Source organism: Chiloscyllium plagiosum, unplaced genomic scaffold (genome assembly GCF_037043375.1).
Source record: "Chiloscyllium plagiosum isolate Xiang-an unplaced genomic scaffold, Cpla_swu_hap1 HiC_scaffold_1, whole genome shotgun sequence".
Taxonomy (NCBI): domain Eukaryota; kingdom Metazoa; phylum Chordata; class Chondrichthyes; order Orectolobiformes; family Hemiscylliidae; genus Chiloscyllium; species Chiloscyllium plagiosum.
The window spans coordinates 54,687,904-54,709,508 of record NW_028270139.1 but is presented as its reverse complement, the minus strand read 5'-3'; the positions used below and the strand labels follow the sequence as shown (position 1 = coordinate 54,709,508).

Below are 21,605 nucleotides of genomic sequence, written 5' to 3'. Positions count from 1 at the left end.
CGGCAAGTTGCTTAGAGGGGAACCTGAAGGTAGTATTCCCATATATCTGGTGTCCTTATCCTTCTAGATGGAAATGATCGTGGGTTTGGAATGTGCTGTCTGTGGATCTTTGGTGAATTTCTGCAGTGCATCCTGTATCTAGTACACACTGCTGCTACTGAGCGGATGTAGTGCCAATCAAGCTGGCTGCTTTGTCCTGGATGGTGTCAAGCTTGAGTGTTGTTGGGGCAGACAAGTGCCATCACACTTATGCCTTGTGATCGTGGACAGGCTTTGAAGAGTCAGGAAGTGAGTTACTTGCTGCAGTATTCCTAGCCTCTGACCTGCTCTTGTAGCCACTGTGTTTATGTGGTGAATCCAGTTGAGTTTCTCGTCAACGATAACCCCAAGGATGTTGAGTGTGGGGACTTCAGTGATGTTAACACCATTCAATGTCAAGGGACAGTGATTAGACTATCCTAGCCTGGCATGTGTGTGGCATGAATGTCACTTGCCACATGAGCCAAAGCCTGGATATGATCCATATCTTGTTGCATTTGAACATGGACCACTTCAGTATCTGAGGAGTCGTTAACAGTACCGAATATTATGCAATTTTCAGGGAATATCTCCACTTCTGACCTTACAATGGAGGGAAGGTCACAGATGAGGCAGCTAAAGATAATTTGAAAAATTCCTGCAGAGGGGTATGGAGCTGAAGTGACTGACTGCCAACAATCATGACCATCTTCTGATGTGTCAGTATGTCTTATGGTCTCAAATGAAATCAGATGGACACCTGGCATCAACTAAGGCAGTGAAGTGACAAACACCCAATTGAAGCCCTGTTGAGCCTGCAAAGTACTCCTTAAAAACATTTGGGGATTAGTACCAAAATGAGGAGAGCTGTCAGGCAACACCTTGACATAGTATTACTCATTGAATCTTACCTTAAACACCTCTCAGATACCAGCATTCCTATCATTCTCCTGGTCATGTTCCAATCCTACTGGCAGGGCAAACAGTACAGTGATATACAGTCAAGAGAATCTTGCTTTGTAAATCCTCAATGTTGATTCCTGACACGGTGAGGTCTTATGGCGGAGGCAAACATAGGCAAGGAAATCTTGTCCTGATTAAGACATGCCAGCTCTCCTTGATTGATGAATTAGCATTTTCTCCATATTGGATACCACTTGGAGGAAGTACAGAGGGTGGTAAGGGTGCAGAATTTAGTCTGGGTGAGGGACTTTAATGTCTATCAAAAGTGGCTCTGCAGCACCAATGCCCAAGGAGCTGGTGAATTCCTAAAAGAAAGTGGTAAGTAAACCAAGAGGGAAAAACTTATGGACTGTACTCCATTCTCTCAGTTCCTCTGTCTCCATCGTATCTGTTCCACTGATGTCAACTTCAATAAGGGGACGTCTGAAACATCTACCTTCTTCCTCAACCAAGGAATGGTTGACTGGGCCCCCAGCCATGTCCAATCCATCTCTCACACTTTCACCCTCATCCCTCCCTTCCCTCCCACAATTGTGATAGGGACCCTTTCATCCTCACCTACCATCCCACCACCATCCACATTTTCGCCATTTCCAGCAAGACAGAGTTTTAGAGATATACAACACAGAAACAGACCCTTTGGTTCAACTCATCCATGCCGACCAGATTTCCTAAATTAATCCAGTCCCATTTGCCAGTATTTGGCCCATAGCCTTCTAAACCCTTCCTATTCACATACCTACATGATGCCTTTTAAATGTTTAATTATACCAGCCTCCACCACTTACTCTGGCAGCTCATTCCAAACACGCATGACCCTCTGCATGAAAAAATTGCCCTTTAGGTCCCTTTTAAATCTTTTCCCTCTCTCCTTAAATCTATGCCCTCTAGTTTTGGACTCCCCTACCTTTGGGGCAAGACCTTGGCTATTCACCCTATCCATGCCCTTCATGATTTTATAAGCCTAAGGTCAGCCCTCCATGTCCGACACCTATTCAGCCTTTCGCTATAGCTCAAAGTCTCCAGCCCTTGCAATATCCTTGCAAATCTTTTCTGAATGCTTTGAAGTTTCACAACATCCTTCCTATAACAGGGAGACCAGAATTAAATGCAGTATTCGAAAAGTGGCCTAATCAATGTCCTGTACAGCCACATGAACTCCCAACTCCTATACTCAATGCACTGACCAATAAAAGCAAGTATTCCAAAATTTTCTTCACTATCCTACTAACCTGTGATTCCACTTTCAAAGAACTATGAACCTGCACTCCAAGATCTCTTTGTTTAGCAATATCCCCCAGGGTCTTACCATTAAGTGTAAACATTTGCGAAAATTTGCTTCTGCTCTTTCTTTCTTAGTTTGGAAACTTTCAATCTCAGTACTGTTTTTACTAAGATACTTTCTCTATAGCCAATTTAGATGAATCATTCAATCTTATTTTATGTCTTCTAATTCTTTCAATTCAAGTCCAACCTTACATTCCACCTGGCCAACCACAGCATCTTGCTGCTTATAACTGTTCTCCTCCTCACATCCTGGTAGACTAACCATAATTGCGAGTTTACAGGATATCTTAAGCTCTTCTGTCAAAACCCATCTCCATGGCAAATGAATCACATGGGGCTGGTATCCAGGTGGAAATGCTATCTTAAATTTATCATTCCTCTTAAGTAAAGATCAATCTAAAACAACTGTTTACAACCTGATTCTCACCTGCCTGTCTGCATACTAGCTGTTGCTATTGTCTTCCACTTTGACAACTCTCACATTCTTCCCATCAAAACAACCTTGCTGTCAAGCAACTTCAGAACAAGTTACATATCCCCTTGTATTATCTTAAAGACACTGTCCCAAAATATGAGTTTTAAAACTCAGTTGTACAGTATTATATTGACTCACTTAGCTTTAAACATCTTGCAGAATGTCCAGATTAAAGAGGAGGAAGTGCTGGGTGTCTTGAAATGGTTAAAAGTGGATAAATCCCCAGGACCTGATCAGGTGTACCCGAGAACTCTGTGGGAAGCGAGAGAAGTGACTGCTGGGCCTCTTGCTGAGCTATTTGTATCATCGATAGTCACAGGTGAGGTGCCGGAAGACTGGAGGTTGGCAGACGTGGTGCCACTGTTTAAGAAGGGCGGTAAAGCCAAGCCAGGGTGAGCCTGACCTCAGTGGCGGGCAAGTTGTTGGAGGGAATCCTGAGGGACAGGATATACATGTATTTGGAAGGGCAAGGACTGATTAGGGATAGTCAACATGGCTTTGTGTCTGGGAAATTACGTCTCACAAACTTGATTGAATTTTTTGAAGTATTAACAAAGAAGATTGATGAGGGCAGAGTAGTAGATGTGATCTATATGGACTTCAGTAAGGCGTTCGACAAGGTTCCCCATGGGAGACTGATTAGCAAGGTTAGATCTCATGGAATACAGGGAGAACTAGCCATTTGGATACAGGACTGGCTCAAAGGTAGAAGACAGAAGGTGGTGGTGGAGGGTTGTTTTTCAGACTGGAGGCCTGTGACCAGTGGAGTGCCACAAGGATCGGTGCTGGGCCCTCTACTTTTTGTCACTTACATAAATGATTTGGATGCGAGCATAAGAGGTACAGCTAGTAAGTTTGCAGATGACACTAAAATTGGAGGTGTAGTGGACAGCGAAGAGTGTTACCTCAGATTACAACAGGATCTGGACCAGATGGGACAATGGGCTGAGAAGTGGCAGATGGAGTTTAATTCAGATAAATGCGAGGTGCTGCATTTTGCGAAACTTTAGCAGGACTTATACACTTAATGGTAAGGTCCTAGGGAGTGTTGCTGAACAAAGATCTTGGAGTGCAGGTTCATAGCTCCTTGAAAGTGGAGTTGCAGATAGATAGGATAGTGAAGAAGTCGTTTGGTATGCTTTCCTTTATTGGTCAGAGCATTGAGTACAGGAGTTGGGAGGTCATGTTGTGGCTGTACAGGACATTGGTTATGCCACTGTTGGAATATTGCGTGCAATTCTCGTCTCCTTCCTATTGTAAAGATGTTGTGAAACTTGAAAGGGTTCAGAAAAGATCTAAGCTACAGGGAGAGGCTGAACAGGCTGGGGTTGTTTTCCCTGGAGCGTCGGAGGCTGAGGGGTGACCTTATAAAGGTTTACAAAATTATGAGGGGTATGGATAGGATAAATAGACAAAGTCTTTTCCCTGGGGTCGGGGAGTCTGGAACTAGAGGGCATAGATTTATGGTGAAAGGGAAAAGTTAAAAAAGATTCCTAAGGGGCAACGTTTTCACACAGAGTGTGGTACGTGTATGGAATGAGCTGCCAGAGGATGTGGTGGAGGCTGGTACAATTGCAACATTTAAGAGGTATTTGGATGGGTATATGATTAGGAAGGCTTTGGAGGGATATGGGCCGGGTGATGGCAGGTGGGACTAGATTGGGTAGGGATATCTGGTTGGCATGGACGGGTTGGACCGAAGGGTCTGTTTCCATGCTGTACATCTCTATGAAAAGGTAGTGTCACTACATCCATTTAACATTAGCTATCATGCGACTTTTCACAAACTTCCTATTTAGCGGTGGTGTACAATCTGCACATGACATTCTCTCCAGTCCTTCCACTCTTCAGTCTTAAAAAGACTCCTTTCAGCCCCATCCCCAACCACCTGGCTCCCATTTCCACTCATTCACTGTACTTAGTCTGGTTTGCTCATCAGCTACTTTGCTCCTGGCTGTTCTGAACTCAAATTGCAGTCGAGCCCCATCTAGTGGCAGAAATCGGTTGCTGCCGGTAGCCCTAGGTCTTGATGCTGCCGGTAGCCCTGGGACTTGACGCTACCCAACACTAAAAAAGTGTCTACTGCATATGGAGATTGATCAATCTAAAAACATACTTAAGGTGAGCAATTAAGCATTTTACAGTGTACTGCACTGCATTTTTTTATATTTAGTGATATTTTATTTTGCAAGTTAATTTGGCTGAGAGTACAGAACTGTATTTGCACATTAAAAGACAATATTTCAGCTTGTATATTTGTTCCTCTGGGGTGAAAAATGTTGGAAAGAACCTAACTCTGGCTTTAATAGTGATTTTTATGGGAACCTTGAGGTACTGAAATCTGCTATAAATCTGATTTTCAGAAACCGTCACAACATTAAGTGAGGTCTTGCTATGTTAATATGCACTTCATAAAAATGTGAAAGATATTTGACAATTTCTATGTTGTAAGGGGAAAACTCAAACTGGCAGATGATTTGGCAGATTCAAAATAGAATACCTTTCAATTTCATCCTTTCTATACTGAAATCCCATTTTCCCTTGGTTTCATGTGTGCATCTTCTTTCATTTATACAAAGTTTGATTTAAAAAAATTCTGTAATTTGTGGATGCAAAAAATGGGCTTAAGAAATCTTTTCAAATTAGAATGTGTATAATTTTTCAAAGTAATCCCTTTCTATTAGAGTAAAAGAGTTGTGTAATGTTTGAATTTTAAAGAAAAACACATACTTGGGTAGCGCAAACCATGTTCTAATATGCCATATTGAATTTACTTGAAATACCTTTTAGTTAGGTAGAAAACTGTATAGGTATTTCTTGCCCACATAAAGCAAACATATCCCATAAACATTTTTAAAAGATGCAAGTGTCAGTTACCAGCCCAATTAGTCATGCCATGAAAGGAATACCACATGTTAGGGAACAGAGTTCAGTACTTCCAAATGAAATGTGTCAGAACCTTTTCTGGATCTCCAAATGCTCATTTAGTAATTGAACTTAAAGGTTTAGTCATAATTAGTTCCATCCCCAAAAGAATAACTAATCAAAGATATTTGATTTCCTACTGCTCAAACTGGGCAATGTCGGTGAAAGGACAGGATAAAATCAACTAGGAGAAAGTAAGAAATGCAGATGCTGGGGATCAGAGCTTAAAAATGTGTTGCTGGAAAAGCACCAGGTCAGGCAGCATCAAAAGAGAAGGAGAATCGACATTTCCTGAAGAAGGGCTTATGCCCGAAACGTTGATTCTCCTTCTCCTTTGATGCTGCCTGACCTGCTGCGCTTTTCCAGCAACACATTTTTAAGTAAAGAACAGGATTAGTTGAACATAATTCACATCAATCTATTTTCAGATAACCATAACCAATAATTCAGAATTGACTTGCAGTTAGCTAAAATGTCAGTTCCTACATTTTCTACAAAATTTTGAAGTGTCTAGAAAAAGTCAACCACAAGGAAAACTATAGAAAGAAGCAGTGCACAGACAGACAACCAAATTTGAATCTATATGTGAAATCTTAGAATGATGATCAACATGGAAAAAAATTTGAGAATGTGGCAGCGCAGTTCAAAATTCATCAATATTTATTCATTGTTTTCTTAAATGCAAGAGGTAATATAAAAAAGTTTAGTGGTAATATAGAAAACTTTAGTGGCAACTATCTACAAAAGGGTCAGCAATTTGGCATTCATAACTGAGTTTGTACAATAATATGATGGAATACCAATTACATCATTATCATCCAAAGCAACCTTTGTACTCGTAGCTTGATGACAGAACCAGAACTATTGTATACCCAAGACTAAATGAATTATTTGCAAAAAAAAAAGCAAAAAAACCTCCCATTTCTCACCATTTGGGTTGAAGAACTTTACATTAAGTAAGCAAAATATACACACACTGGAAAATGTGGGAGAGGCAGGAAAGCGAAACGTGATAGTATGTTTCCCCTCTTAAGTTATACAGTAATGGTTTAAACTGCTTCCAGTGTTACGTGGTCAGAAAAACATGCTTGATAAGTGCACCTTTTCAGAATTCCCAATTATAAATCCCTAAGAGTGCACCAACTTGTACTGAAATCTGCTATAAATCTGAGAATCAGAAGTAGATCAAGAACATGATAGCGTTTTTCAAACATGTACATCACGGGTAACACACTACATAGAAAACTAAAGCCATTATATATTATGAATACTCCAGGCTCACAAATCTATTTTTAAACATGAGCCATTTATCAACTCATCACCAAATCTGATCAAAACAAATCATGAGGTCCACAGTGCCCAATTAAACTTCTACTACATACTATTCTACAGTACACCACAAGACATCGGAACACTACATGTTTGTTTGGTTCAAAACAATTTAAAGTTCAATAAGCCTGGCAATGATATTTTTAAATTGATGTAAAAATAATTAATGTACAATCATACACAGACAACTTAAACTTTGGGAATTTGATCAAATTCCTCACTCGTGTGTCAATTTTCTAACAATACTGAGAAAGGTGGACTTGAGAATGTGTAAAGTGTATAAGCAGGCAGGGAAAGAGTTAAGTTCTGAATTTTGTGAAACAAGTGGCTCAGCTGAGCATGACTCATATCTGATAAGATAGCATCCAGGGAACAGGAGAATCGACGTTTCGGGCATAAGCCCTTCTTCAGGAAGAAGGGCTTATGCCCGAAACGTCGATTCTCCTGTTCCCTGGATGCTGCCTGACCTGCTGCGCTTTTCCAGCAACACATTTTCAGCTCTGATCTCCAGCATCTGCAGACCTCACTTTCTCCTCATATCTGATAAGAACTTACAATCAACAATGGGGTGCTGGATGCTGCCTGACCTGCTGTGCTGTTCCAGCAATAAAGTTTCAACTTTGATCTCCAGCATCTGCAGACTCACTTTCTCCTCAATGGGGTGCTGGAGGCAAGGGTAATGGGTTTTTTACGAGTGCGAGCAACAGCGGAGGTAAGACGAACCCGGAAGACTGCAGCTAAGGTATGGCAGTTTTTTTTAAAAGTTACTTACCAGTAGCGGTGTTTTCCCTTTCACAGAAGGAGCGGGAGAAGTGACGAGGACCAGAGGGCCAGGCGGGAAAGAAAGCAGTGACCATATATATCAGCAAGGCGGCTAAACCCAAGGCTCTACAGCTGTAGAATCCCCCACCCGCCCTCCTCCTCTAACCTAGTTAATAAGGTAAGGTTCATTCTCAACTTCCTCTATTGAATATAAGTTTGTTATTGATTTTATAGCAACTTGAACTAAGTTTTGTACTTTAGTATTGAGTGCGTGGCCAGATAAGTCGGGTATAGATGCTAGGGCAGTTGCTTGCTCCTCCTGCAGAATGTGGCAGGTGGAAGACATGGCACACGTCTCTGCTAGCGACATCTGTGGGAAGTACACCCAACTCCAGCTCCTTGAAAACCATGTTAGGGAATTGGAGCTGGATGAACTACAGATCATTGGGGAGGCTGAGGGGGTAATTGAGAGAAGTTACCGGGAGTTGGTCACTCCTAAGCCTCAGGACAAGGATAAATGGGTTACAGTTAGGGGGAGGAAAGGGGAACAGTCAGACAGTGCAGAGATCCCCTGTGGACATTCCCCTCAGCAATAATTATACCATTTTGGATACTGCTGGGGGGGGGAATGACCTACCAGAGGAAAGCGATAGCAGTCAGTTCTCTGGTACTGAGCCTGACACTGTGGCAAAGAAAGGAAGGGCGCAGAATAGAAAAGTACTCGTGGTAGGGGACTCGATAGTTAGGGGAATCGATAGGAGATTTTGTGGTCAGGGTCGGGATTCCCAGAAGGTATGTTGGCTCCCTGGAGCCAGGGTCCGGGACGTCTCCAATCGGGTGTATAAGGTTCTAAAAGGGGAGGGCGAACAGCCAGAAATCTTGTTACATATTGGCACTAATGATATAGCCAGGAAAAGGATTGAAGATATAAAAAGTGATTTCAGGGAGTTAGGATGGAAGCTGCAAAGCAGGACGAACAGAGTAGTGTTCTCTAGTTTACCACCGCTGCCACGAGATAGCGAGGCAAAGAACAGGGAGCGAGCGCAGCTTAATATGTGGCTGCGCAGCTGGTGTAGGAGGGAGGGCTTCAGATATGTAGATAATTGGGATGCCTTCTGGGGAAGGTGGGACCTGTACAAGAAGGACGGGTTGCATCTGAACTGGAAGGGGACCAATGTCCTGGGTGGAAGGTTTGCTCGAGTAGTTCGAGAGGGTTTAAACTAGTATGGCAGGGGGGTGGGAACCTGAGCTGTATACTGGAGGTGAGAGTTGATGCAGATGAGGCAATAGCAAGAGGTAGACCAGCTAGTGGGAAGGATTTTCCTGGCAAGGAACCAAGGTATCAGTTAAAGTGTGTTTGCTTTAACGCAAGCAGTATCACGAATAAAAGTGACGAACTTAAGAGCATGGATCAGTACCTGGTGCTATGATGTTGTGGCCATAACAGAGACATGAGTTTCTCAGGGGCGGGAATGGTTGCTGGATGTCCCAGGGTTTAGAGCATTTAAAAAGAATAGGGAGTGGGAAAAAGAGGAGGGGGTGTAGCACTACTAATCAGAGAGGGTATCACAGCTACAGAAGCTTCCATTGTCGAGGAAGATCTGCATACAGAGTCAGTATCAGTGGAAATTACGAACATCAAGGGAGTAGTCACCTCTTTAGGGGTTTACTACAGGCCCCCCAATAGCAGCAGGGAGATGGAAGAAAGCATAGGTCGGCAGATTTTGGAAAAGTGTGAATGTAGTAGGGTTGTTGTAATGGGTGACTTTAACTTTCCCAATATTGATTGGAACCTCCTTCGAGCAAAAGATTTGAATGGAGCTATTTTTGTAAGGTGTGTTCAGGAGGGTTTCCTAACTCAGTACGTTGACAGGCCAACGAGGGGAGAGGCCATTCTAGACTTAGTGCTCGGAAACGAGCTGGGGCAGGTATCAGATCTTGTGGTGGGAGAGCATTTTGGTGATAGTGACCACAACTGCCTCACATTCTACATAGCTATAGAGAAGGAGAGGATTAGGCAAAATGGGAGGATATTTTATTGGGGAAGAGGAAACTATGATGCGATTAGACACGAGTTAGGAAGCATGGATTGGGAGCAATTGCTCCATAGTAAAGGCACTATAGACATGTGGAGACTGTTTAAGGAACAGTTGTTGCAAGTGATGAATAAATATGTCCCTTTGAGACAGGCAAGTGGTAAGATAAAGGAACCTTGGATGACGAGAGCGGTGGAGCTTCTCGTCAAAAGGAAGGTAGCTTACATAAGGTGGAGGCAGCTAGGGTCAAGCTCAGCTCTACAGGATTACAGGCAGACGAGGAAGGAACTTAAAAATGGTCTGAGAGGCAGGAGGGGACACGAGAAAGGCTTGGCAGAATGGATTAGGGAGAACACAAAGGCATTTTACACTTATGTAAGGAATAAGAGAATGGTCAAAGAAAGAGTAGGGCCGATCAGGGATAGCATAGGGAATTTGTGTGTGGAGTCTGAGGAGGTAGGGGAAGCCCTAAATGAGTTTTTTGCTTCTGTCTTTACGAAAGAAATGAACTTTGTAGTGAATGAAACCTTTGAAGAGCAGGTGTGCATGCTGGAATGGATAGAGATAGAGGAAGCTGATGTGCTGAAAATTTTGTCAAACATTAAGATTGACAAGTCGCCAGGCCCGGACCAGATTTGTCCTTGGCTGCTTTGGAAAACGAGAAATGCAATTGCTTCGCCACTTGCGAAGATCTTTTCATCCTCGCTCTCCACTGGAGTCGTACCTGAGGACTGGAGAGAGGCAAATGTAATTCCTCTCTTCAAGAAAGGAAATAGGGAAATCCCCGGCAATTACAGACCAGTAAGTCTCACGTCTGTCATTTGCAAGGTGTGAGAAAGGATTCTGAGGGATAGGATTTATGACCATCTGGAAGAGCATGGCTTTATTAAAATGCAGTCAACACGGCTTTGTGAGGGGCAGGTCATGCCTCACAAACCTTATCGAGTTCTTTGAGGATGTGACTAGAAAAGTTGATGAGGGTTGAGCTGTGGATGTGGTGTATATGGACTTCAGCAAGGCATTTGATAAGGTTCCCCATGGTAGGCTCATTCAGAAGGTCAGGAGGAATAGGATTCAGGGGAACATAGCTGTCTGGATACAGAATTGGCTGGCCAACAGAAGACAGCGAGTGGTAGTAGGAGGAAAATATTCTGCCTGGAAGTCTGTGGTGAGTGGTGTTCCACAGGGCTCTGTCCTTGGGCCTCTATTGTTTGTAATTTTTATTAATGACTTGGATGAGAGGATTGAAGGATGGGTCAGCAAGTTTGCAGATGACACAAAGGTTGGAGGTGTCGTTGACAGTATAGAGGGCTGTTGTAGGCTGCAGCGGGACATTGACAGGATGCAGAGATGGGCTGAGAGGTGGCAGATGGAGTTCAACCTGGATAAATGCGAAGTGATGCATTTTGGAAGGTGCAATTTGAAAGTTGAGTACAGGATTAAGGATAGGATTCTTGGCAGTGTGGAGGAGCAGAAGGATCTTGGTATGCAGGTACATAGATCCCTTAAAATGGCCACCCAAGTGGATAGGGTTGTTAAGAAAGCATTTGGTGTATTGGCTTTCATTAACAAGGGGATTGAGTTTAAGAGTCGTGAGATCTTGTTGCAGCTCTATAAAACTTTGGTTAGACTGCACTTGGAATACTGCATCCAGTTCTGGTTGCCCTATTATAAGAAAGATGTGGATGCTTTGGAGAGGGTTCAGAGGAGGTTTACCAGGATGCTGCCTGGACTGGAGGACTTATCTTATGAGGAGAGGTTGACTGAGCTCGGACTTTTCTCATTAGAGAAAAGGAGAAGAGGGGACCTAATTGAGGTATACAAGATAATGCGAGGCATAGATAGAGTCGATAGCCAGAGATTATTTCCCAGGGCAGAAATGACTAAAACGAGGGGTCATAGTTTTAAACTGTTTGGAGGAAAGTATAGAGGGGATGTCAGAGGCGGGTTCTTTACACAGAGAGTTGAGAGAGCATGGAATGCGTTGCCAGTAGCAGTTGTGGAGGCAGGGTCATTGGGGACATTTAAGAGACTCCTGGACATGCATATGGTCACAGACATTTGAGGGTGCATACATGAGGATCAGTGGTCAGCACAACATTGTGGGCTGAAGGGCCTGTTCTGTTATATGTTCTATGTTCTAACAAGGTGGAAAAGCATTATGTATATCCATTTAACAAGATGAGATAGCATTTGTGTTTGAGGGGTCAATTTAACAAGGTGAAAAGTATTCATTATGTAACAGCAGATGCTTAATCTTTACTGGTGAGATACTCGTGATTGTAATGGTCACCCAATTAATATTTATGTTGCCTTATCTGGATGATCCTCCACGTAAAATGACTATTTGGTTCATTGAGAAACTGTGGTTCCAGAGAAGATCATGATCTCATGTCTCTTTGCACACGGGCGATCATTCTCTCCCCCTCCAGGATCCAGGTTAAAATTACTTAGTCTGAGCATTTTGCTTTAATTGAGGGGGAAAAACAGGATGACAGACTGGAATTGCAAACTGAGGACACAATGCTTAGTTGCTTTTTCAAAGGTTTTATCACAGCTTTAACTAATGCCAAAACCAAACACCTTTCCATAAGCATGGTTTCCTGTTCTTGAACGTACAAAATAATGTCATGCCAGTTATTCAAAGTGAATAATTCAACTTCTAATTTTTATTAAATGCAATTCTGATGTCTTAGTAGGAATTGAATTCTAGTATATTTAAATTTGTCCAAGCATTTTAATATTTATGCTTCACAAATTTTAAAGCAAGATTATACAGTAAGATGTATCAGGTAGAATTAAAATAGCTAATATTTATTAGTACTGCAAAAAGTGAGACAAACTTCAAAAAAAAGTTTGCTTATTGGGGTATTGCCAAGCAATGACAAGAGTGTTAGAGACTATAAACTCTGATGGATTAAAGGAGTCATTTATGTAGAAGATAAATTGACATGTTCAAGAGTCAAGATGAAATATAGGGTTTTTTAACAGACAATTCTTCATGCCATCCAGCAGAGTCTGGGAGGAAATTGACATCAGTTTATATCATATATTAGGCAAGTGATTCAAATTTGTGACAGAAAACAGTAGCGTTTTGCTTATATTTTGAAATTTTTATTCCACGATGTCATACTCCATCCTGATTTGGAACTATATCTCCATTCCATTGTCGTCAATAGGTTAAAATCCTTGCGCTCCATTCCCAACGTCATTCCAGCTGTCCCTACATCCCAAGGACTGCAAGCAATTAAGGCCAGCAGTTCACCACCACCATCTTCAGGACAATTAGGGATGATCAATAGATGCTGGCCAAGCAAGTGACACCCATGTCCCTTGAATGACTTTTAAAAAAATGTCAAATTTTCATTAAAAATATAGTATGTGTATAAACAGTTCTAGATAAAAATGAAGTGGGTTTCACATGCAAAGGACATTTAAAAAAAAATATTCTAAATGAAAATCAGAATAAGGTAAAAAGTACAATCTACATAGAAACATTGTAGAAATATTTCAAAACCTGAGCCTTACATTATTCCAAATAATAATAATGATGATAATGAAGAACCAAAAAAAATGGTTTTCTTTTCTATTCTCCAAAAGACAAGCAATAACATGAACAATATTGGGAACTGTTGCTCCCAACGGTTTTTCATGAATCCTTACTCAAACAGACCTTTTCCATCACATCCAAAAGGTGGCACCTTCAGTATTCCCTCAATATTGCACTGGACCATTGTCCTGGCAGCAAAGGTTCTGATATGAAACATGTATTACTTCAACTTTTGAACTAAGCATTATTAGTTACTGATGGAGCCTTGCTGACAAAGAATCTACTTTGTTCTAACCATTAGCTTTAATAAGATATTTATATTTTAAACTGTTTCATGTATTTAAATTTAAACAAATTGCTCTGGAATGGAACATAGGGGTGTTGTGAAGTTGAACTAAATAATGTCTGCATGATGGGTTGCCATTGGGTTAGGAGTCATATCAAACCTGACTGAAAAATCAGGTGTCAGCTTTAACACACAAATACAAAGGAGAAGGCAGCTGTTTTTCCCGTTGCAAGCTCTCAGATACCATTTGACAGAGGAGCACATGATATATAAACTTAGAGTATCATATGGATCAATCATCATGGGGAATGTGCAAGAAAATGATAAATACAACTTGAAAATCAGTAACCAAAGCAGTCAGTGGAGCAAGTTTAATTTTGAATGAGGAGTGGCACAATAAAGGTGAAGTTCATTTGGAGGAAACCACTGTTAATGATGAAAGGAAAATACAGGCAGTCCAGGAGAGTTGGAATGGAAAGTTTAAACTTGGACATAGAACTCAAGAAGTAAAGATGTAAGATTTAAAACCAGAAGCAAAGTTAATATGCTGAAAAAGCAGAAATTATGGAATAGTATCAAATAATATGTATAAATAGACACGTTATGGCTGAATACATGCAGATCAATTGGAGTTCGTGCAGAGACAACGAAAAGTATGCAGTCATCAAACTCTTACAACAGGGAAAGCATGGCTAAGGATTTTGGTATTATGATGAAAAGTAGCAAAATTACAGGACAGATAAGAGGCCAAGGTGAAAGTACTTTTATTAATTCATCAATTTAAGACTTAAGGATTTTACTGTAAAAACATTGTGGCCAGTGCTATATAATTCAAGTTGAGGGTGAAGACATTCATCCAATTTACCTATATTGAAGAGATTAAAATTAACCTTCTGCACACTATAGAAATTTTTACCAATTCATTGGTGTTACAGGAATACTATTTCATACATCAGTACTTTGTCACGTCAGGGTGCGACTAAAGCATGTTTCAAATTTATATTTCAGTCGGAACAGAGGGCAGATAGGCAAGTAAAACAATGAAAGGAGGACAAAATTTTATTTTTGCTTGCTGTCTTTTCTTAAAAACAAGAGTCACTTTTGTACTCAAACTTTCTGAATGAACCAAATATTAATGTTGTCAGACACTGAGTAGATTGCATTTACTGAATTCTTCTGAGAACCAAGCCTTCTTCTGTATATTTCCAGGAAGGCAGAATATCTGAACGGAGAGAGATTAGGGATAGGGATGTGAAATGAGACCTGGGTGCCCTTGTCCACAGGTGGAGGGAGATACAGCAGGTGGTGATGCAGGCAACAGGTATGTTAGCTTTCAAAGCAAGAGAATTTTAGTCAGCAGTGGGAATATCTCACTGCAACTGTAAAGGGCCTTGGTGATATCAACGTGGAATATTGTGTAGAATTTATCTGAGGAAGGATGTCTCGCTATGGAGGGAGTGCAATGATTTGTCAAGACATGTTTCTGGGAAGGCAGGAGTGACATATGAAAGGAGACTGAATTGGTCATGACTACATTCACTAGAATTCATAAGAATGAGGGAGCATCTCATGAAACTGATAAAATTTTAACAGGACTAGACAGGGTAAATGCAAGAAGGATGTGTCTGATGACTGGGGAGACCAAAACCAGGGGTCACCGTTTAAGGATATGGAGTAGTCTAATTAGGACCAAAATGAGGAGAAATTTCTCCACAGAGTGCAGCGAGTCTGTGAAATTCTCTGCCACACAAAACAATCATGGTTAAAGCATTGAATGCTTGAAGGGTTAGATGTAGCCCTTAAAGCTAAGGGATTAAAGGTGTGGGGGAGAAAGTGGGAATGGGCTACTGAGTAGGACAAATCAGCCATGATCATTTGAATGGCACAGCAGTCGCGAAAGGCAGAATGACAATGTGTGCTCAGATCTTCAACCTGGATAACAGAGGTGATGGTATCATACATCTGCTAATCAAGATTTCTTTGGTGATACAAGGTAAGGGTTGGACAGAATATGGCGAGGAGATAAACTTTGGACTTGGTAATTGAAAACTACTTCACTGAATAGCATCAATGGAGTTCTTCATAAGTTACTGCATAGTGCCTTTGAGGTAATATACAACACACAACCAGAACAGGTTGAATACCAAGTCCAGTGATGCTGAAGAAACAAAGTGATTGTCCAAGATTGGATCAAGCTTCATGTGTTGAATCAGATTCACTCATCCAAGCAACTGGAAACTATTGCACTGCACTCTGACTTGAATTCTATAATTCTGGTGGGAGGAAAAGGGTACAGCAACAGAGCTGAATTGATTTTTTTGGCAGGTCAAATGTAATCAGTGATTTTAAATATACAATTTAGGATTATATTTCACAAAACATGCAGATGGACATGGGTCAGTTCTGTGAAGGTACTCCTTTTAAAATAGGTCACTGTTCCAAATGACTTTCTAACCTAAGTGTATTACAGTCAAGTGCCTGGGAGAACTCTCGTAATGTGAAGGACAGGATGTCTATAGTGCTGAGTTTACAACAGACCAGAGCCAGTAGTTCAGTTTTGAACTCAGAACAGAAGGAACAGCCGCTTACTGTGCAGAAAGCAGCCATTGTGCTTGTGCTGGTCAAAGATCTGGCTGCACTAATCTCATTTTCCAGCTCTTAGCTGATGGCAACCAATCTGTCAGCTACAAATTTATTGACTGTATTCTGTCTTACATTTAAGTCCAAATCATTAATGTTTACCACAAACAGTCCAGCAGTGAGCCCTGCAAAACCTCACTGGAAACAGCATTCCAGTCACAGAAATACCTCCCTATGTCCCTTGTCTCACAGCCAACTTTGGATCCAGAATTTTTCTTTGCCTTTGATCAAGGTTTTAGTTCAAGTGTAACAGACACCAGAACCAAAGTGTTTTAGGATTGTAAAGTTTTCAATCTAGGAGTTTGGATAGAAACTTTCAAGTTGTTAGAACTCAGTTTAGGCTATTAAAACAATAAAAAGTTTATGCCAGCAGACTCTGAAGGAATCCTAAAATTGCCCCCACAGTTCCAAGGAAAGAAACTAGATAGACTTAGTTAAGCAAACACTTAAAAAGAGTTAAAAGTCAAGAGTGTAGTGCTGATAGAGTTAAGCTAAGATTCAAACTTACTTGGAAAAGTGTATTTATACAATAATGTTGGGAAACAGATTTGAACTTTGTTGTTTGTGTTAAGATCTTTAACTGTCAAAAAGTTTATATTTTTTAAACATCCAATAAACTTACCTTCTGTCTGTAAAGGATCTTGGCAACCTTGTGAGAATATGTTTCAGTGACTCCCAGGAGGACCAGTTCAAAATACGTACAACACAGATGGCCTCCTTCTTCAAGGACCGCAATTTCCCCCCCGACGTGGTCGACGGTGCCCTCCACCGCATCTCCTCCACTTCCCGCTCCTCCGCCCTTGAGCCCCGCCCCTCCAACCGCCACCAGGACAGAACCCCACTGGTCCTCACCTACCACCCCACCAATCTCCATGTACAGCGCATCATCCGCCGTCACTTCCGCCACCTCCAAACAGACCCCAGCACCAAGGATATATTTCCCTCCCCTCCCCTATCAGCTTTCCGTAGAGACCACTCCCTCCGCGACTCCCTTGTCAGATCCACACCCCCCACCGACCCAACCACCACTCCCGGCACCTTCCCTTGCAACCGCAGGAGGTGCAACACTTGCGCCCACACCTCCCCCCTCACTTCTCTCCAAGGCCCCAAGGGAAACTTCCATATCCGCCACAGATTCACCTGCACCTCCACCCACATCATCTACTGCATCCGCTGCAGCCGGTGTGGCCTCCTCTATATTGGGGAGACAGGCCGCCTACTTGCGGAGCGATTCAGGGAGCACCTCTGGGCCACCCGGACGAACCAACCCAACCAACCTGTGGCACAGCATTTCAACTCCCCCTCCCACTCCACCGAGGATATGCAGGTCATTGGACTCATCCACCGCCAAACCACAACAACCCGACGGTCGGAGGAGGAGCGTCTTATCTTCCGACTGGGAACCCTCCAACCGCAGGGGATGAACTTGGACTTCACCAGTTTCTTCATCCCCCCTCCCCCCACCTTGTCTCAGCCGGATCCTTCCAGCCCGGCACCGCCTTCCTGACCTGCAGTCTTCTTCTTGACCTCTCCGCCTCCACCCTACTCCGACCTATCACCCTCACCTTGACCTCTTTCCACCTATCACATTTCCAACTCCCCTCGTCCAAGTCCCTCCTCCCTACCTTTTATCTTCTCCTGCTGAACACTCTCTGCTCATTCCTGAAGAAGGGCCTGTGCCCGAAACGTCGAATCTCCTGTTCCCTGGATGCTGCCTGACCTGCTGTGCTGTTCCAGCAATAAAGTTTCAACTTTGATCTCCAGCATCTGCAGACCTCACTTTCTCCTCAGTGACTAAATACCACAGTAAACTACAACCAAAAATAATGATCAAGCAAGGCTTCCTTCCGACTTGCCCTGAATGGCTTTTGCCCTCAGCGAGGGTTTTCCTGCTCCTCGGGTGCTGTGCTATTCCAGTACCACACTCTCGACTCTAACCTCCGGCATCCGCAGTCCTCACTTTCGCCAATATTGCCACCAGCTGGGATCACAACAACGGTGATTTAGATTAAAAAAACAGATTGAAGTTCTCAAAAACTGCCAGCAATGAGGCTAGAACAGCAGTGCTTCACTGTTTCACGGATTTCGAAGCTTTCCAGGAAAGGAAACGAGAGAAAAAAAAAGACTCCACTACGACCATCAACAGCCTCAAAACACCATGTTATAGCCCATGAAAAACTTAAGTACAGTATAACCCATGCGGTGCAATATCGCAGAGTGCAGTTAGGGACAGTAATTCCAGCCGTTACACCAGTGCAAGCGGTGCTTCTTCACGGATGGAGAACGGGCAAAGTGCTCAGGCACCGAACCAAGGTCAATCTGGGGACGCATTGCGAGTGTCAAAAACTGCAAGGCGTCGGATTAACAGCTGGTTTACTTAAAACCTCGCAAACTTTCGTTAGAAGATCTAACGCCGAGTACCTCAGCGGTCACAGCTCGGCCCCCGACCCAACCGAGACCCACACTCACCCCCTTAGGATCTTTGACGAAGTAGCTGCCGCTCGACCCCTGCGAGATCCTCTGCGGGTAAACGCCGTTCTCGATCGCCTGCTCGGCCCGCAAGACAACGTCGGTGAATTCGGGGTCCTCGGGGAAGTGGTTGAGGTCGGGGCCCTGGCTGCTGGGGCTCTGCGGGTGCTCGGAGCAGCTGTCGCCCGGGCTTAGGCAGCTCAGGAGCGGCTCCTTCTCCGGATACAAGAGCAGCAGCGAGGAGGAAGAACCCAGCTCCGAGTCGTCGTCTCCGTCAGCCCCCTCCCGCTCGGCCCGGGGCACGAAGCGGACGGCTGCCCCCGGTTTACCCCCACGCCTGGCGAAGCGTAGAGGATGAGCGGTGGCAGCGGTATCGAACCCCTGACCGGAGGCCGCGTCCCCGCCGCCTACCGACAGCCGCTCGAGCACCGGCCGTTGGCCCCTCAGCGCGAGCTCGTCCATTCGATTGTGATGTAATAGGGGGGGCAGGGCCACACACCGTCGCCACCCAAGAATCCGTTTGTACCCACCTCCCGCGCGAGCGCGCCCGAGACCATTTCCTCTCGGCGGAATGAGAACCGCGCATGCGCGAGCTTTGTGCGGGACGCGATAGACCAGCTGGGAATCTTAGGGTGTCGACATTGCAATGGTAACGTTTTGAAAAAGGGCCTTACTGGAAATGCTACCTCTAACCAAAAACAAAGACATCAATTACTGGAGAACTTCAGCAGCTCTGGCAGCATCAGGAAGGTAGCTCACGAGAAGAGTATCTAGAGACAGGCAATAAATGGTGGCCAGCCAGCTGCAGCCCACATTCCCACCAATGAATTTAAAAAAATTATAGAGAGAAAGCAGACTCAACGTTTCGGGCCCAGTGACCCTTCGTCAGAACGTCACCACTAGAAGAAATGTTTGATGCTTGTGATAAGGGATTACAAACAAATGTAACTCGACACACTAACTCTGCTTTCTCTGCATAGATATGCCAGACCTGCTGAGTTTTGTTTTTGTTGCTGTTGTTTATTAAGTGGAATAATCAGCTTTGCAGTTTAAGACTGGTTAAGGAGTTCATAGAATGTTTTTGAGGTAGTTAAAATCATATAGTCCCAACAGTATGGAAAGACCCCATTCGGCCCTCAAGTCTTCACTGACCCTCTGAAGAGCATCCCACCCAGACCCAGCCCCAGCCCCCACCCTCACCCCCACCCTCACCCTATCCCATAACCCCACACTTAGTTTGGCCAATCCATCTAATCTGTAAATCTTTGGACTCTGGAAACTGGAGTAGATGCAGAAAAAATGTGCAAAGTCCACACTGACATTTGCCGAAAGCAGGAATCAAACCGTCCCTGGAACTGTGAAGCAATAGTACTGACCAAAGTGCCACTGTGTTGCCCTAAATTTCTAAGACTGGCATATGACTGACCAGAGAGCATATTTAGATTACTTACAGTGTGGAAACAGGCCCTTTGGCCCAAAAAGTCCACACTGACCCACCGAAGCACAATCCACCCAGACCCATTCCCCTGCATTTACCCCTTCACCTCACACTATGGGCAATTTAGCATGGCCAATTCACCTAACCTGCATATTTTTGGACTGTGGGAGGAAACTAGAGCACCTGGAGAAAACCCACACAGACATGGGGAGAATGTGCAAAGTCCACACAAGTCAGTCGCCTGAGGTAGGAATTGAACCCAGGTCTCTGGTGCTATGAGGCAGCAGTGCTAACCACTGTACCAATGTTATAATAGACTTGGTATTATGTCATGTGAAGGGTTAATGATTGACCTCGGAATTAAGGTACTTCAAGTTAGCAACGAACATAATATGATTGCAACCAAAAGAGAAAATGCTAGAAAATCTCAACAGGTCTGGCAGCATCTGTAAGGAGAGAAAAGAGCTGACGTTTCGAGTCTAACTGACCCTTTGTCAAAGCTTGATTGAATTTTGTATCAAGCTTGAAAAGGAAGAGGATTGGGAGTTGCCCTAGAAATGAACTGCGATCAGAGAAGTGAGCTGTCATGCCTCACACTTCAAAACAATCAGCAACATTCTGGATGTTCCCAAGGCACAGAGTCAGAGACTTACCTAAAGCGTGATGTGACATACTACAAGGTGAAACAGTAATGATGAGTGATGAATCTAGCTCATCTCCATAGAAACCAAAAATGTACATCTTCTAGGTGGAATAGGAAAATGAATTTCTGATCACAGTTGTAAAAGATTTGTTTGCCTTGTATGTCACCACAGTATGTTGATAAGTAAAAAAGGGAATTTGAAATTATACCATGGAGCAATGCAATTAAATTCAAGGATTGATTTTCTTTGAACAGAGTATTTTGGATGTAGAAAACTGACAAGTTGCAGACCATTTTCAATAGTTTTTTTTCTAAATGAGCAGCAAAAGTTAAGGCCTGAAGCATCATTTCGTATTTGCCATTTTATGACAAACATTCACAAATGACAAAGCCAATAAAGAAACATGACTGTTGCCTCTGATTCTATTCAAAGGCTTCAAAAACAAATAATAAATAATTAGATTACTTACAGTGTGGAAACAGGCCCTTCGGCCCAACAAGCCCACAATGACCTGCCGAAGCGCAACTCACCCAGACACATTCCCCTACATTTCACCCCTTCACCTACCGCTATGGGCAATTTAGCATAGACAATTCACCTAACCTGCACATTTTTGGACTGTGGGAGGAAACCGGAGCACCCAGAGGAAACCCACGCAGAGAATGTGTAACCTCCACACAGTCAGTCACCTGAGGGGGGAATTGAACCGGGTCTCTGGTGCTGTGAGGCAACAGTGCTAACCACTGTGCCACCGTGCCACCCATAATATTGCAATACAGAGCA

General features: G+C 43.2%; 1 protein-coding gene across 3 annotated transcripts in view; it reads right to left on the bottom strand.

Annotated features, from left to right (window-relative positions):
* The window catches only part of pi4k2b (phosphatidylinositol 4-kinase type 2 beta), a 46,699-nt gene extending 27,424 nt beyond the window's left edge, over positions 1-19,275 (bottom strand). For 2 of the 3 annotated variants that reach the window (XR_015757144.1, XR_015757143.1), the window contains exon 1: positions 18,741-19,275. Coding sequence is in view for 1 of the 3 variants with exons in the window: in XM_087986880.1 (XP_087843006.1) it covers positions 18,741-19,202 (462 nt within the window). In the remaining 2 variants the exon portion in view is untranslated. The remainder of the gene's footprint in view (positions 1-18,740) is intronic. The other variant, XM_087986880.1, reaches the window with a different exon arrangement.
* Positions 19,276-21,605: the final 2,330 nt, after the last annotated feature.